The sequence below is a fragment of the Strongylocentrotus purpuratus genome, unplaced genomic scaffold (assembly GCF_000002235.5).
Source record: "Strongylocentrotus purpuratus isolate Spur 01 unplaced genomic scaffold, Spur_5.0 spur5_contig_821, whole genome shotgun sequence".
Lineage (NCBI taxonomy): Eukaryota > Metazoa > Echinodermata > Echinoidea > Camarodonta > Strongylocentrotidae > Strongylocentrotus > Strongylocentrotus purpuratus.
The window spans coordinates 414,986-430,871 of NW_022145526.1; the positions used below are offsets into that span (position 1 = coordinate 414,986).

Consider the following 15,886-nt stretch of genomic DNA (forward strand, 5'->3'; position numbering starts at 1 on the left):
AAAATGGCTCGGCCGGAGGTCATGGAAAATGTGCCGGGCAGCCATTTTGAGAAAGAAAACAAAAAAGGGCCTCCTTCTCCTTCCTTTTTTTTTCTTCAAAAAAGCAGGACGCTAAACATTTTATTTGGCCTAGAGGAAAATTGGAAAATGAGTCCATTTTTTCCAGTCTGGGAGGAATCAGGTTATTTGAGAAAAAATATTTAAATCAGCAAGAAATCTAAATTAGTACATGAAGAAGTTGGTCTATTATATCTTCGCCAATGTTCACTCAACAGATAATTCAGTATGAATTATTTGAGTGTGTAAATACCTCCTTTTTCGCTCTGTAACAAGATGACGACCATTCCTGGAATCAATATTCATGTCCACATGGTACATGGTAGCTCAAATTAGTGACGGTTATCGACACTGTCTTCTCTAATCAACATAGTGTTTTTACATGTAATAACCTACATTTATCTGTAAAGCTAATCATGAGCTCTGGTATGGGAATCGTATTTTGAGAAGAAAATGGCTAGGATTTATTCTTGATTGTTTATCCTTCAGTAGATTGATTCAAACCTGGGCATCATCTTCAATAAAAACCACAACTCCCATTTGCACATAGTGACTTGTGTTATAATAGCACATGGTGTCGGGCCTACTTCGCTTGATTTCCTTATCTTTCTATGCTCATTACTCAGCCATTATACATTTTCCACCGAATTCGTTTGGCACATGGATGCCATTTATTTGTTATATTGAACATTCAGTATAAGTTTCTTAGGATTCAATGCTTTAAGACTTATTTTTAAACTCATTACACATTTTTTCTTTGAACAACGGTTAGTTTTTTTTTTGTTTTTGTTTTTTTTTTAAAGCCGACCGTATATTTCAAGATTTATTGGTCGGTCGCAAAGGGCAATACAACTTACACTATGAACATGACTGACAAAGAAAGCGGACAAAAAAAAACAGTTCCTCAGGTAGACAAAGAATCATCCCTTCACTGCTATTATGTACAAATGTGTAGAACAAGTGTCACATGCATATTTACCTTTTTACATAATAGCAGTGAAGGGATGTTCCTTTGTCTACCCGAGGAACTGTATATTTTGTCCGCTTTCTTTGTCGTCATGTTCATAGTGTTATTTATGTAACCCCTAAGCATGCTTAGCTCGGCCACTTTTATACGGGTCACTTTCTTTCTGGCTGCTCCCTACCAAGCAACTTTTACATTGTTGTACCTACAGTACATGTATGTTCTATTCTTGTTATGTATAATGTACAGTGTATACTGTATGTATATATATGCTATTTTTTAATTGCTTGGGTGTAAAAGAAATTGAATTGAATGACTTTTCTCCCACAGGTTGACGTTGATAAACATCAGATTCGAGTAGAAGCCGGTGTCCTACTGGAGAAGCTGAATACAGAAATTCTTCCAAGCTATGGACTTGCTCTTAGTCTGTAAGTGATATAATGTACATGTACACACAATTCAATCAGCAACTTTCACACTTATGAAATGCTTGTGAATTTTGCACGTGGTTCAGACTGGCAATAGGCCATTTTGTAATGTTATCAAATGTAATGCACAAATCTTTGTTAAGTGCCTCTTTACAAATGATTTCATTCACCTGTTAAAAATAATTGTATTTCAATTTTCAATAGTCAGAATGCGAATGGTATATACAATATGTGTTGTTAGGTGAAACAAGCCACAATGTTTGTCCTACCTAGCAACAACTAGTGTATGCAATTCGCATTCTGACGAAAACAAGTTCGCTTTGTACATCCCAGTAGTACATGTGTGATAAAACTCAAACACGCTTCAATAGGATGATGGTAAACTTAAATTTATGACGGTGTCATGAAACAATGCCCAGAATATTGCACTTCATTTTAGGGGTGTTTAGTTGCGCATCATCGACAGATCCCTTGCCCTGTAGCATGTTATGGGCGGCCAAAAGGGCAAAAATTAACATTCTCTAAAACAAACAAAGATGCATACAAACAAACAAAGAAGCATACAAACAAACAAAGGTCAGAGCAAACTTTGTTTGTTTTTGTGAATGTTAATTTTGGCCCTTTTGACCGCCCAGAGCATATACAGTAACAATCAGTAGTTTTAACCCAAATTTATTGGTACTTCCTTCAATCAATCTTTTCAATCAGTCATAACTGGCAATTGGTTTTATTTTCAAGAAAGATACAATTAGTTGTGAAATACAATCATTTGTCGCAAAGATATACATACATGGTTAGATTTTAACAATACATTTATTGTACATGTAAGTCTGTTTTTACTTTGCATTGTACATGACCAGCATGAAGATTCAATACAACTTGATTACTATAAGGATAAACACTTACAAATACAGTTTTTACCCAAGGACTATCCAAGTATGGAACAAATCGTTTTGGTTTTCTTCTTTCTTATCTGTTTTGAGCTCGTTTTTGTTCCTGGGCATGTTATCTCTTTTCTTTTTGTTTCCAAGTCTTTGTTTTAAAGTTCAAAGTAATGAAGAAAAAAAAACATTGATAATAAAATGTTTGTCTTACTCGAGATGTGACGTTCAGAATGCTTGACAAGATACCAAACGTTCTACCGAGAATCGACGGAAAAGTGGACAAAAACCCCAAAATTACCTTTTCTATTTCGTAGTATTGCTCTAAGAGTTCTTACTTTTTTCTTTCCTGCATTCCACAGACTTGCAGCTATCTCTGAGCAAACAATAGCTGGCGCTATTTCAACCGGTACCCACGGGACGGGGTACAATCACGGTATCATGGCAACAAAGGTAAACAATGAGAAAACCACTTATATGTTTCCAGGCACAATATATTTTCAGAATCATATATGTCCCCTGAATTATTAAATTATGTTTATGTTAATTGAATTGTTCTTAGGCATGTTCAGATTTGTATTGAATGGTGTGGTGATAATGTCATTCATTGTAAGATTATTTTATAAGGAAAAGGGTGTGTGTTCTTTTTTTTAGGGAGGATAGGAAAAATGTTATAGACTTTATCATATTGTGAAATTGTAATTTTGCTTTTGATGACAACGGAAGAAAATTGGAGCTGCACTGTATGTCAATGGTTATCCTTTGACTAAAGCTTGTGTGATGAAAGGAGTACCATATATATGCTCACCATTTGATTAGAATGTTGGAGATGGAAACAAATATGAAAATGAGGCATAATTCCTTAATTTCCTTTATCAAGTAACATTGTATCTTTACAAGAATTCTTGAAGCAATGTTTCAGTTCAGTTCAGTTCAGTTCAGTTATTCATTTCATTTTCATAAAAAACGCAGCAAAAGCAAATAAACAAAGAAGTAGATATATACATACTAAAGCACAACATGTTCACTTTATACAAAATAAATGCAATGGAATAGGAGAACAAAGGAAAATCCAATGGTGGCCTTGTTTTAAAAAGTTTCCCTGAATATTATAATTTATATTACTAAGATTAGTTAAAGATAACACAAAAGACAGCGATAAACACAATATCAAGACAACCAATGACAAAAACATGTGTGAAATAATGTAAAAGTGGAGGGGGTAAAAAGGTTTGGAAGGTAACTTCAATGGTACTCAGAATACAAGGTCGCTATCATTTGTTTTTTAAAACGTTGAACTGTTTTTATGCAAGCGTATGACTTGTGGTTAAGTGTTCCATATGTTTGGCAAAGTGTTTCTTACAGATGTTTTTAGAGAATGAATTTTTCACTTTCCATATTATGGAACATGTTGCGAAGCCAAGTATTATGAGAATGAATTTGGTTATTGACCAAGAATGTGGAGGATATTCTTTTTGGAAGTATATTTACAAAAAATTGAAAACCAATTAGTGCATTATGGTATTTGAATAAATCAAAAACCTACAGTTTTTATACTAAGAAATAAAGGAGCAGAATGGGCATAATAATCACTACCTGTACTTATATATAGAGCCGCCTTTTGTAATTTGAAGAGGGTGTTAATACACCCATGACACGACTTTCCCCAAATAGTAATACAATATGTCAGATAAGGTAAAGTGAGTTGTACAAAGTAAATACAATAGGAAATGGTACCAGAAATTTCAATTTATATAAAACACCAGTACATTTTGATACCTTTTTATAACATTATCGATGTGGGAATCCCAAGGAAGGTTGTTATCTACGATACGGATACTCCAAGGAAATTATTAAAACATTTAATTTTTGTATACCGGTAGGTGTAGTATCAATACTTAGGGTTACCTTATCTAGTAACTAAACTAAATTACGGTAAACGATCACTTGTCTATCGGGGTTCAAAGCTGTGGAATTCACTTAGTACCATCGCTCAATCAATAGTCTCAATTCAAGCATTTAAACACTTCCTTCAGAGTAACCCCATCAGATGATTTGTTTTATTATGTTTTGATTGTTTTATACGCAACAATTTTATATTTTGTTTTCTCTCTCGCCTCTCTATTCCTTGTTTCTTTTTTTCCCTATCCTGCACATTTCTGTTTTTCTTAATGTATATATAATGATTTGTTTTTGTTTTGTTTGCTTGTTTATCATTGTAATCATATCTCAAATGTATTTTATCAACAATTTGTATTTTTATCTTGTGGATGGACCCCTTTGAAGACCAGCTTTTAGCTGAAAAGGGTGATCCTTCCCATATGTGGAAAATAAATAAATAAAATTAAAAAAATAGTATATCGGACACATTTGTACTTTTATTGTGAAATATACAAAAGCTTGTTTTAGAAAGATTTACTATCAATTTATTAGCTTTGAACCAAGTTGATACCTTGTATTATTCTTTGTTGACCTCATGCTCAACATAATTTAAATCAGGTTGTGAAAATAAGAGTTGTGTCATCTGCATACATAATATACTGCATGATATGAGACGGTTGAGTTAAGTAATTAATATATACATAAAAGTAATGGGCCAAGTATAGATCCCTGGGGAACTCTGTGTGTTATGTCTGCAAAATTAAAAACATGATTATTATACATAGTAAATTGACGTCGATGCATAAATAACCCTTTTTTTTTTTAAATGAAGAAGGTTTCCATGTACACCATAAAAAATCAATTTGGATAAGAGAATTACTACATCAAATGCTTTTGATAAATCCATAAATATTCCAATACAAAAGTCATTGTTTTCCATTGATAATGTTATCCTGCAAATCAATCAAAGCATGTTTGTGGAATGATTACGTCGAAATCCAAATTGGCAAAGTAGATTGTTGTAGAAATTAGGTAACCCTTTGTATGCCATTTCCTGATGTAGTTGATTCAAACCTAATCCAGAGATGCGAACCGGTACGATAATAAGAGTGAAATACGACAATACAATATCACCTCTTAAAAACCCATAAAAACAGCGGAATCGCATAGAAACATGTACAATTAACCCCCCGCAACCCCAACAAAACCTTAGCTTTACAATTTTCTCATTTAATTTTAATGAAAGAGCAAACATTTTACTTGACTTTACTTACCAGTAAAACATTTTTCTAAAATTTTACTGGCCTCGGGCCGACGGGCCAGCGGTAGTGTCGAGTTTCTGATTTGTTTAGGATACTCAGTTTGTTTGTTTGTTTCAAGAGGTTGGCTTCTCTGCTAATCAGTAAATAAAAAGTCCCCTTCAAGCTGTCTTAGAAGTAATACACCTCATTTTCTTCTGCGCTTCAGATTGTCAGCTTGGAGCTGTTGACTGGAAGCGGAGAAGTCCTGCAGTGTTCAGACTCTGAGAACCCAGACGTTTTCAACGCTGCATTATGCGGGTTAGGAGCACTTGGTATTATTCTCACAGTAACTATCCAGTGTGAACCAGCCTTCAGGCTTCATGAGATTCAGACTTCTACTACATTGGATGATGTAAGTTATGATGATGATGAGGATGATGTTGATGATTGTGATGTAAGTAGTTATGATGATGATGGTGACAATGATGGTTATGGCGATGATTGTGATGTAGGTAGTTATGATGATGATGGTGACAATGATGGTTATGGTGATGATTGTGATGTAGGTAGTTATGATGATGGTGATTATGATGATCATGATGATGGTGATGATGATCAAGATGTTCAAATGATGATAGTGGCGGGGTGGATCGTGTTGGCCACAGTAATGATGATGAAGATTGTGATGTAGGTAGTTATGATGATGATGGTGACGGTGACGGTTAGGCCTAAACAAAAAAGATGTTGTATTGCCCAAAACATGGCTCGGTCGGTCGGAAATCTTTTTTTTTTCTCCCTCTTTGGGCTGATATTTCTCCGTTTCGAATGCATTAATTTTTTTTCTCACCCTCTTTGGGCTGATGTTTCTCAGTTTTGAATGCTTTAATACATGTGTTTCAGCGACATCATTCCATTCATATCTTTTCACCTAATAATAATCCATGGATTACAATGTTGTAATTAGACAACACTCTGTGCTTCCCGGCTGACGAAGTTGGTTTTCAACTACCTGTAAAACTTGTAAATGTATCCACAAATTCTAAATTTATGAAATCTTATATCTATGCCCCTTTCTTCACGGTTTTACGTAAATTTTCAACGTTTTTTAGGCCTTCAAAATGTGTCATAAATAAAGTGTTTTGAGCCTTTCCGTCGAAAACGCTATACAGCGACCGTCGCCCAAAAAACTAAAAACCGGGAATATCGCCTAAATTTCGCTGGTTTCTAGCTGGTGTAATGCATGGTATATACACGTACACAAGGCCGGAGTCTACTTGCATGTTTACGCTAGCAGGATTTGGAAAACAAGGCAGAAGACGAGTGAAAATTTGGGAAGAATTTTTAAATAAAAAATTAAAAGCCGACAGCAGATTTCAAGATTTTGGGATCGGTCTCAATGGGCAATACAACATCTTATTTTTGAATGCCTTATTATGATGTAGATGATAATGGTAATGATGTTGATGATTGTGATGAAGGTGGTGATGATGACGATAATGATGATGATAATAGCTAAGGGGATGTTGGTGATGAAGGTCATGATGGTAATAGTTAAGGGGATGATGGTGTTGATTATGGTGGTGGTGGCAATGATGGTAATAATGGTGATTATGGTGATGATGATAATGTTGATGGTGAGGATGATGATGATGTCATTGGTGATCACGGTGGCTATGATGGCGATTTAATGATATGGATAATGATAGTGGTGCAGGTGATGATGCTGATTGTTATAGCGATGATTAAGAATGATGATGGTAATGTTCCTAATGGTTATGGGGATAAGGAAAATTGAGGAGGAGGATTTTGATGATGATGATGAAAGCTGTAATGATGATGAAAATGGTAATCGTGATGGTGATGACAGCTATGCACTGGCGTACCTATGGGGGGGGGGGGGCAGGGGGGCAGAGTGCCCCCCCTGACGGGCTCCAGGGGAAAAAAGGGAAAGGAAAGAAAAAGAAAAAAGGAAAAGGAAAGAAAAAAGGAAAGAAAGAAAAAAAAGGAAAAAAAGGAAAGAAAAAAGGAAGAAGAAGAGAAAAGGAAGAAAAAGGGAAAAGAAAAGGAAAGGAATAAAAATGGGGAAAAAAAAAAGAACATGGCCGTAAGCACCGGGGGGGGGGGGGGGGCAGTTGACCCCAGATATTTTGAAATCGTACAGTTTTTTTCCTGAAAATGTAGTGTAGGCCTATACCAAATTCTTCAATTCTACCTTTGAAAATGCAAAAGTACCCTCATGACCAGTTCGGTCGCTCGAACTCCCTTTACTCCTTTCCCTTTAGAGATTCTTCGAAAACTTTTAACGCATCTTTCCCCCTTCCCCCATCAGAAAAATATTCCGCATACGGCCCTGAAAAATTAAAACAAATGAAAATAGGAAAATATAAGTGATATAACAAATTTGAAACTCTTCGCTGGCGCGAACTGCTTGCTAGCCTATTTTGTATTAAATGTTTTCACTTCCTCGTCCCCCTGAAAAAAGAAAAGGATTAGTATTGCCTAGAATACAATTGTGCCTGCCCCGACGGGCCCCGACCTGCAACCATGGCAACAATAACACACAATATATGTACCAAATGTTACTAAAAGAGACTAATTCATTTTTCTCGCTCGCTACACTCGCTCGCGAATAAAATGAATAGACATTGCTTTGGAACCAATTGTGCCCACCCTTGACCTGCAACAATATCATTAAAAATGGAAGAGTTTTTTCGCCCTCTCGCCAAAAAGGACTTGAATCGCGTTAAACGCGATTGCGTCCATCCTGACCTGCACCAATAAAAACAAGTTTATTTATTAATTTCTATTAAAAGAGAATTTATTTTTTTTGCTTGCTCGCTATGCTCGCTCGCCAAAATGGAATTGACACCGCTAACGTGCCCGCCCCAACCTGCAACAACCAGTTAATAATTATGTACGAAACGTTATTCAAAGAAGTTTTGGTGTGCTCGTGCTCGCCAAAACGGAATTAACATCACCTTAGACATGATTGTGTAAGCCCTGCCCTGCAACAAAAAAATCTGAAATTTATGAACCAATTATCATTACAAAAATTTTGCTCGCTCGCTTCGCTCGCTCGCCAAAATAGAAATAACACCGCTTTTAATAATCACGTCCCTGACATGGAACAATTAAACCAAGTTTATATACCATATTTTCCCTATAAAGAGAAGTGATTTTTTTTGCTCGCTCGCTACGCTCGCTCGCCAAAATAGAATTAACACCGCTTTTAATAATCACGTCCCTGACATGGAACAATGAACCCAAGTTTTATGTACCATATTTTCCCTATAAAAGAAAAGTGATTTTTTTTTCGCTCGCTACGCTCGCTAGCTCGTGGAATTATGTGCCCACCACTAACCTGCTACAATATCATTAAAAAGAGAAATGTAGGGGGTTGCCTGCCCGCCAAAATGGGATTGACATTGCCTTAAACACGATTGTGCCCGCCCCCTACCTGCAACAATGAAACAAATTTTATATAGCAATTCATTGAGAGAAAGATGTATTTTCGCTCGCTAGCTAAAATGGGTATAAAATCACCCTAAACACAATATTGTTCCCGCGCCCTGCATGGGACAATTGAACCAAGTTTAAGTGGCAATTATTAAAAAAGAAGTGATTTTTTTTCTTGCTCGCTACACTAATTTGCAAAAAAATGAAATTAACGTCGCTAACAAATGAATGTTCCCACCCCCAACTTGCAACAATACCAGTTTATATACCAAACGTTACTTAAAGATTTTTTTTTGCTCGCTCGCTCGCCAGAAGTGAAAATTAGCATCGCCTTTTTTGTTTGTTTCGGTCGCTTGCCCCCCCTGACGGAGTACCCCAGGTACGCCACTGCAGCTATGGTGATGATGTTGGTGATAATGATGATGATGAGAGGAAGTGGAGAATTTTGACGATTATAATCTTTATTTGGATTAGAAAGATATATGAAGGGTTTCCTTATTGGTGTTACCACTGCGACATATAAAATACACGTAGTATTGATAATTGGTGATATTTTTCTGACATTTCCTTTAAACAGGTCCTAGATAATTTGGATTCCAACGTGGAGGGCTGTGAGCATTTCCGTTTTCAGTGGTATCCCCATACCGATATGGTATCACTGTCAAAGGTAAACCGAACTGAGAAGAGAATCACAGAAACAAGATCGTCATGGTTTTGGGACAAGTTCGTGGGCTACTACGCTCTTGAGTTCTCGTTTTGGCTCAGGTAATTTACTAAAAGTTATGATTCTCTTTCTAGTTCCTAATAGATTGCGGCATTCTTTGGGATTCCTGCAACTCTTAGGCCTTATTCCCACATGAAACCCGACACTTGAAGGTCAATCTGAGGTATAAGTTTTCAGATCAGTTTTAGATTTATATTTCATCTAAATCCCAATTTACTTAACTTTCTAAAGCCTTTAGCAGATGTGTGTAAACTTTCGCTGATCTCATCGTTGCATTTTTGTATTATAAGTTGAGGACAAGGCCATTGTTTTGCTCAAAACAATTCTTCCGTCAATAGGCTATTTTCGTAATGTAACCAAGTTTAATGCATAAGTCTTTGTAAAGTGCCTCAATACAAATTATTTTATTCACCTGATAAGAATAATAGTATTTCAATAGACAGAATCCGAACTGCATACATTAGTTGTTGCCAGGTTGGACAAACATTTTGGCTTGACCTACCTAGCAACACTTAATATATGCAGTTGCATTCTGACAATTGACATACTATTATTCCTATCAGGTGAATGAAATAATTTGTATTGAGGCACTTCACAAATACGTATGCATTCAATTTGGTTACATTACGAAACTGGCCTATTGATGCCAATTTCCACTTTAAAGCAAAATGATATTATCGTAGTGCGATTCACATTTCTGTGTCATAACACAAAGGTCACCGGGCATGTTAAATTGACTCGGTAACATTGTTGAAGGTTGATGAAAAAAACTGCCTAATTTTTGTATGAAATGTTACTTATTATATTCCTTCCACTGTACTGATCCTCTAACATGCCAAAAATCCTGAAAAATTCTCAAACCACAAAGATATTTATGGTTTTCTTTGAAGGCGTCAATGTGTAACTCCCTCTGACAGAAAATTCTCCAAACCAATTTTTTTCGAATTATCCCAACCGTTTTTCCATGAAAATAAGACATAAAACAGGCCTTTTAAGATCTTCAACACTTAAATGTTTGGAATGGTAGATAGAGCCAATCTATTGCTTCGTGACGATTTACATTCGCCTAAAATTATAATAATATAGCTGGGAGAATTTAGGAATTGATCAGATCAGTTTTTCGCAATTGTTATCATTATCATTAATAATGGTCTGATTCACTCATAATTTCAGATTATCTTTAATTGTACATCTAGGATTGAAGTTACTGCCTTAGCACCATATTTCTTTCATCTGAACAATGTTACCAAGTCCCTCTAAGGAATCCTGGGTACACACAGTTATTTATTTTGTGTACACCTTCACAAAAGTGCCTCATGTTATTAATTGACTCATATTCTACAGCAGGTTTTTTTTTTGTCAATCTGTTTGTTTTTGTTTTCGATGGTTTTCACCGCATCGTGTCCATACTGGGCTATATTGATCTAATCTTGATCATGCCAATAAAGATGATTTCTTTCTTTCTTTTTCATTCATTTTTTTTTTCTCATTTCAGTTTGTTTGTACCTTCCCTTGTCCCATGGATCAACAAAATATATTTCTTAATCTTTGCTAAGCCAATAAATTGCTTTGCCAAAAAAGAGGATTTGTTTCTTTCTTTTTCATTCATTTCTTTTCTTCTTCATTTCAGTGACTTCATACCTTCCCTTGTCCCATGGATCAACAAATTATATTTCTTAATCTTTGCATCACCAATAAATTGCTTTGCCCAAAAATATGATTTATTTCTTTCTTTTTCATTCATTTCTTTTCTTCTTCATTTCAGTTTGTTTGTACCTTCTCTTGTTCCATGGATCAACAGATTATTTTTCTTAATCTTCGCATCGCTACCGAAAGAAAGAGTTGACATCAGTCACAAGGTGTTCAACTTTGAATGTCTTTTCAAGTCACACGTGACAGATTGGGCTATTCCAAGGTAATCTTTGTGATCATTCAGTTTTCTATTTGTAAATTGGCAACACCAATATTTTTTTTTAAATCCTGCATTAAAAAAATTTGGTTTTTGATTGGTTGAGAGCTCGTCACGTGCCAAGAACAATTTGAACTATTTTAAGGTTACTTTGAAAAAGTACTATTTGGGAGTACTATTTGGGAGGAGAAGTACTATGAGAGTATTATTTGGGAGTTGACATTTTTTGAGGATTTAAAACAAATATTATTTATTGAGTGATTAATCAATTTATTGGTTCATTTATGGATTAATTGAATAATTGATTCATTGATTGAATTATTTATTTTCCAATTCATATATTCTTAAAGGTAAAGACCAGTATTGGAAACGCCCCAATTTCAAAAAAATGAAATGGAAGCTCTTTTTACCAAGCATGTGAAAGAATATGTTTTGAATAATACATGATGATAAAAAAATTACCGGGAAACCGCCTACTAATTGATATATTTGGTAAATTAGTTTATCTCTCACAGTGTGAGAGATAAAAAAAAAAAAAAGGCACGTGTCGCGCACGTGTGCGTAGTCCCATATACATCTTTCTGTGTACAGTGCTTGTAACTTTATGAACACTGAGCCAAATTTCTTATAATTTTGATGATTCCAGAACCTTGCAGTACATCTATGCTAGATGATCAACCTTTTCTGATCGATTTCACAACATTTCTTTCACAATGCAATCGCATGACCATAACTGGTCTTTATCTTTAATGTAGTTAGTTTCTTTTTGTTTTTTGAGGGAGAGGGACTGTTTAGTCAAAGCATGTAATGGCTAGAGGATGAATTGGCTGATAGTTTTCTTTGGATTGTATGTAGACAAATTAGAATGCCCATTTAAAAGTACTATTTGCAGCCAACATAAATTCTGTATCATTATGGTTGAAGCATGAGCTAAATCCAGGATTTTGTTTCGAATCTGAGACAAAAGTACCCAATCCCTTTTATAATTGTACCCAGAAACAAGACCGGGGAAGTTCTGAGGGAGCTGAGGCATCACGCCAATACAGGACGATTCTATGCTCACTTGTCCACAGAGGTCCGATTCACCAAGGCTGATGACATCATGATCAGTCCAGCCAATGGGAGAGAGACCTGCTACATCAACATCATTCATTTTAAGTATGCAACGTTTTATCCCTTTGCGACAATCATTCCACATTCTGTGGTTTGGCTCAGAGCTCCCCCCCCTCCCCACCATGAGGTCAAGGTCAAAGGTCATGGGGCTCATTATGTATGCAAAAATAGCTTGTGATCGCATTATTATTAAAACCGATGGGTGGATTACCATCAAACTCAAGACATGTACATGTACATGTATGTATCTTGCAGAGCCAATGAACGGAGTAGATTTTGGGGTCATGAGGTCAAAGATGAAAGGGTCATACATGTATATGAAGAAAAGCTTGTAATCACGATATTCTGAGAACCTGTTAATGGATACCAATTGAACTTGAATTTGAAAATTTTCTTCTGTTTTGGTGTGTAAAATTGCTCTATGACGGAGTTTTCTTCTTCTTCCAGACCTTATGGAAGACCAACATTCAACAAGAAATACTGGGATGTGTATGAGGACATTGTAAAGAGAGCAGGCGGTCGACCACATTGGGCTAAGGTAAGAACAAAGGCTTCATGAAAATCGTTATCAATAACACGATTTTGAAATAGCAAGGTACGATAGGTCTTAGAAGCTACTGAAATTGGGGCATCGGATTGGCTGAGAGCAAATTTGTCATAAAATTTTACCATTTGTTATATTTTTTATAAAAACATATATTGACTGCTTTTGAGGGAAGCACTTTTTGGAATAACAGCTAAAACTGTTACCCAAGGTGATCTCAAAACTGTAGGGTGACCCGAGACGAAGCAGAGGAGCAAAGTGCAGTCTTGAGAACTATAGTTTTAAATGTGACCTCCAAAAAGATCAGTCAATATTTGTTTGATATACTGTATCCCGCATTTTAACTCGCAAGAATAAATTGTAATAAAAAATGGCTGTCAAAATGAGCATTTGTAGGAAATTTACTCGTTTAACCCTATATAGCAGGGGGGGGGGGCTTTAAAAGTCCCCCTCTACATTTTTCGCGATATTTTTTTAACGCACAAGGATCTTGCGCTGAAATGTTTTGTTTTTCTTTCGAGTCTTGCGCATCTTTTGAATCAAACTTTTTGGAAATCAGACCTACCGTTACAAAGTCACAATGTCAGTTACAATGTCAGTCCGAAAATCGCTCATTTTCGTGATTTGCGTACAAAACTATCAAAAATATAATTTTCCCAAAAAATATTGTCTTCATAATGATGCACATAAACCTAGCTTTGTCGACAAACCTCCTTTGTGAATTCAGGCCGCAAGGTCTAGGTATACATGTATATAAAAAAATATTGAGATGATCAGCATTTATGTTCTTTTTTAAAATTTATTTTATTGCAGGAACACCCTATGAGGAACAAGGATTTATCAGAGCTCTATCCAAGATGGTCTGAGTTCTGTGGTCTGCGTAAGAAGCTGGACCCTTTCGGCATGTTCCTCAACACGTATCTGGAGCGGGTCTTATCAGACTAACATGGTCCTGAGTTATATGAAGCAGGGTTGTTCATAAACAAACAAATAATGAACATATGAACCTGAAACTTGGAAGGGCTATTGGAAAATTCCTTCTACTCATTTTCACAGTTTGTTTAAAGACACACTGTCCAACTTGTAGCTCCTTGCTCCCTCTATATAGAAAACTTCCCCAATCGGTGCCTGTTGGTCCTCCATGATCCTCTTCTTCTTATGTTAAATGAGAGCTGAGTTAATGAGATAGCCACCTGTCACAGTGACCTCGCTGGCTCGCTGGGTGGTCTAATCCCTTTTGGCTAAAGTAGTAAACCCTGCCTTTAAATTCATTTAACATAATGCTCATGATTTGTATATTTTAAACTGTCTGTATTTTATCACATGTATATATTTGTTCGCTTTTTAACTGAAATAAAGTCTTTTGAATTGAATTTAATTGGAACAAGGATTTATGAGAACGCTACCCAAGATGGTCTGAAAAAGAGGTTTGGTCCTTGCAGCATGCATGTTCCTCAGCACGTATCTGGAGCTGGTCTTCTCAGACTAACATGGTCGCGAATCATACGAAGCAGGGTAGTCCATAAACAAACAAATAATGAATATTTGAATCTGAAACTTGGAAGGGTTATGAGAAACATAGATTTTTCAGAACGCTACCCAAGATGGTCTGGGTTATGCGGTCTGCGACTAATATGATTGTGAGTTATATAAAACGGGGTAGTCCATAAACAAACAAAAATTGAAACATATGAACCTGGAACTTGGAAGGACAATGAGGAACATAGATTTATCAGAACGCTACCCAAGATGGTCTTGGTTATGTGGTCTGCGACCAGGGGCGGCGATTTCTTTTCATGACCCGGGGGGGGGGGGGGGGGGACGAAATGCGAGGAAAAATTTGTATTCCGTTGGTATCACCAGTGGCGTAATGACCAAACCCCCCTTTTTTTTGGAGGGGGGGGGGGGAGAAAAAAATACGCGTCACCACCACTCATACGCGTTACATGCAATACGTTCTGATGAGCATATTTTTGACACCTTATTAGCGAAACTGGCAGGTCATTAATTGTGGGGTTCAGGGGGCTGAGCCTCATGAAGCTCAGGGGCTTTAGGCAATAAATTACCGTCAGATGAGCATTCAGGGGCCCACCCTGGGCCCTTAGTGAGGTCCAGAGCCCCCGGAAGCTGGGGGTTTGGGCAGTTAATTACAGTTTGATACCTTATTTGTGACACTTGAAGGACAATAATTGCCGTGGGATCCAGAAGGCGGAGGCTCCAAAATTTCAAGGGTTTAAGCATTAAATCACGGTCAGATGAGCATCCAGGGTCCCGTCATATGGCCCTGGAGGGGTCCCGGGGCCACACGCTCAGAAGTTTCAGGCCTTTAATTAAGGTCAGATTAGCATATTTTGAAACCTTATTGTGACACTGGCAGGCCACGTACTATTCTTTCTTTCTATTTATCTTTGACATACTTTTACAAAATAGTGGGGGAGGGGGGCTCGGGCCCCCTAACCTTCCGTATCGTGAGTCCTGACATGTAGGCTTCTTAATAAGCATAATGTTTTGCCTGACTGTAAATTTGGGGACTTTTCATTGTCCAACAAACGCAAAAAACCCCGTATAATTTACACAAAAGTGAGGAAACATCACGAAATCATGTCATTTAAGCAGCATTTGTAAATCACGGGTATCGAATAAGAAATAAAACAAGTTAAAGTTTTATTTTGATTGGGGGGGGGGGCG

General features: G+C 36.6%; 1 protein-coding gene and 1 long non-coding RNA gene across 2 annotated transcripts; both read left to right on the forward strand.

Annotated features, from left to right (window-relative positions):
- The first annotated feature begins 333 nt into the window (after nucleotides 1-333).
- Nucleotides 334-11,689, forward strand: LOC100888205 (L-gulonolactone oxidase-like). Its single transcript, XM_030980927.1, has 6 exons — nucleotides 334-372; nucleotides 1,352-1,449; nucleotides 2,693-2,783; nucleotides 5,679-5,864; nucleotides 9,486-9,673; nucleotides 11,398-11,689. The coding sequence occupies exons 1-6, from the start codon at nucleotides 334-336 to the stop codon at nucleotides 11,549-11,551; spliced, it is 756 nt and encodes a 251-aa protein (XP_030836787.1). The 3' UTR covers nucleotides 11,552-11,689.
- A 672-nt stretch (nucleotides 11,690-12,361) lies between these two features.
- Nucleotides 12,362-14,091, forward strand: LOC584572. Its single transcript, XR_004063437.1, has 3 exons — nucleotides 12,362-12,699; nucleotides 13,102-13,192; nucleotides 14,012-14,091. It is a non-coding gene; the product is annotated as an uncharacterized LOC584572 (long non-coding RNA).
- The last annotated feature ends 1,795 nt before the right edge of the window (nucleotides 14,092-15,886 follow it).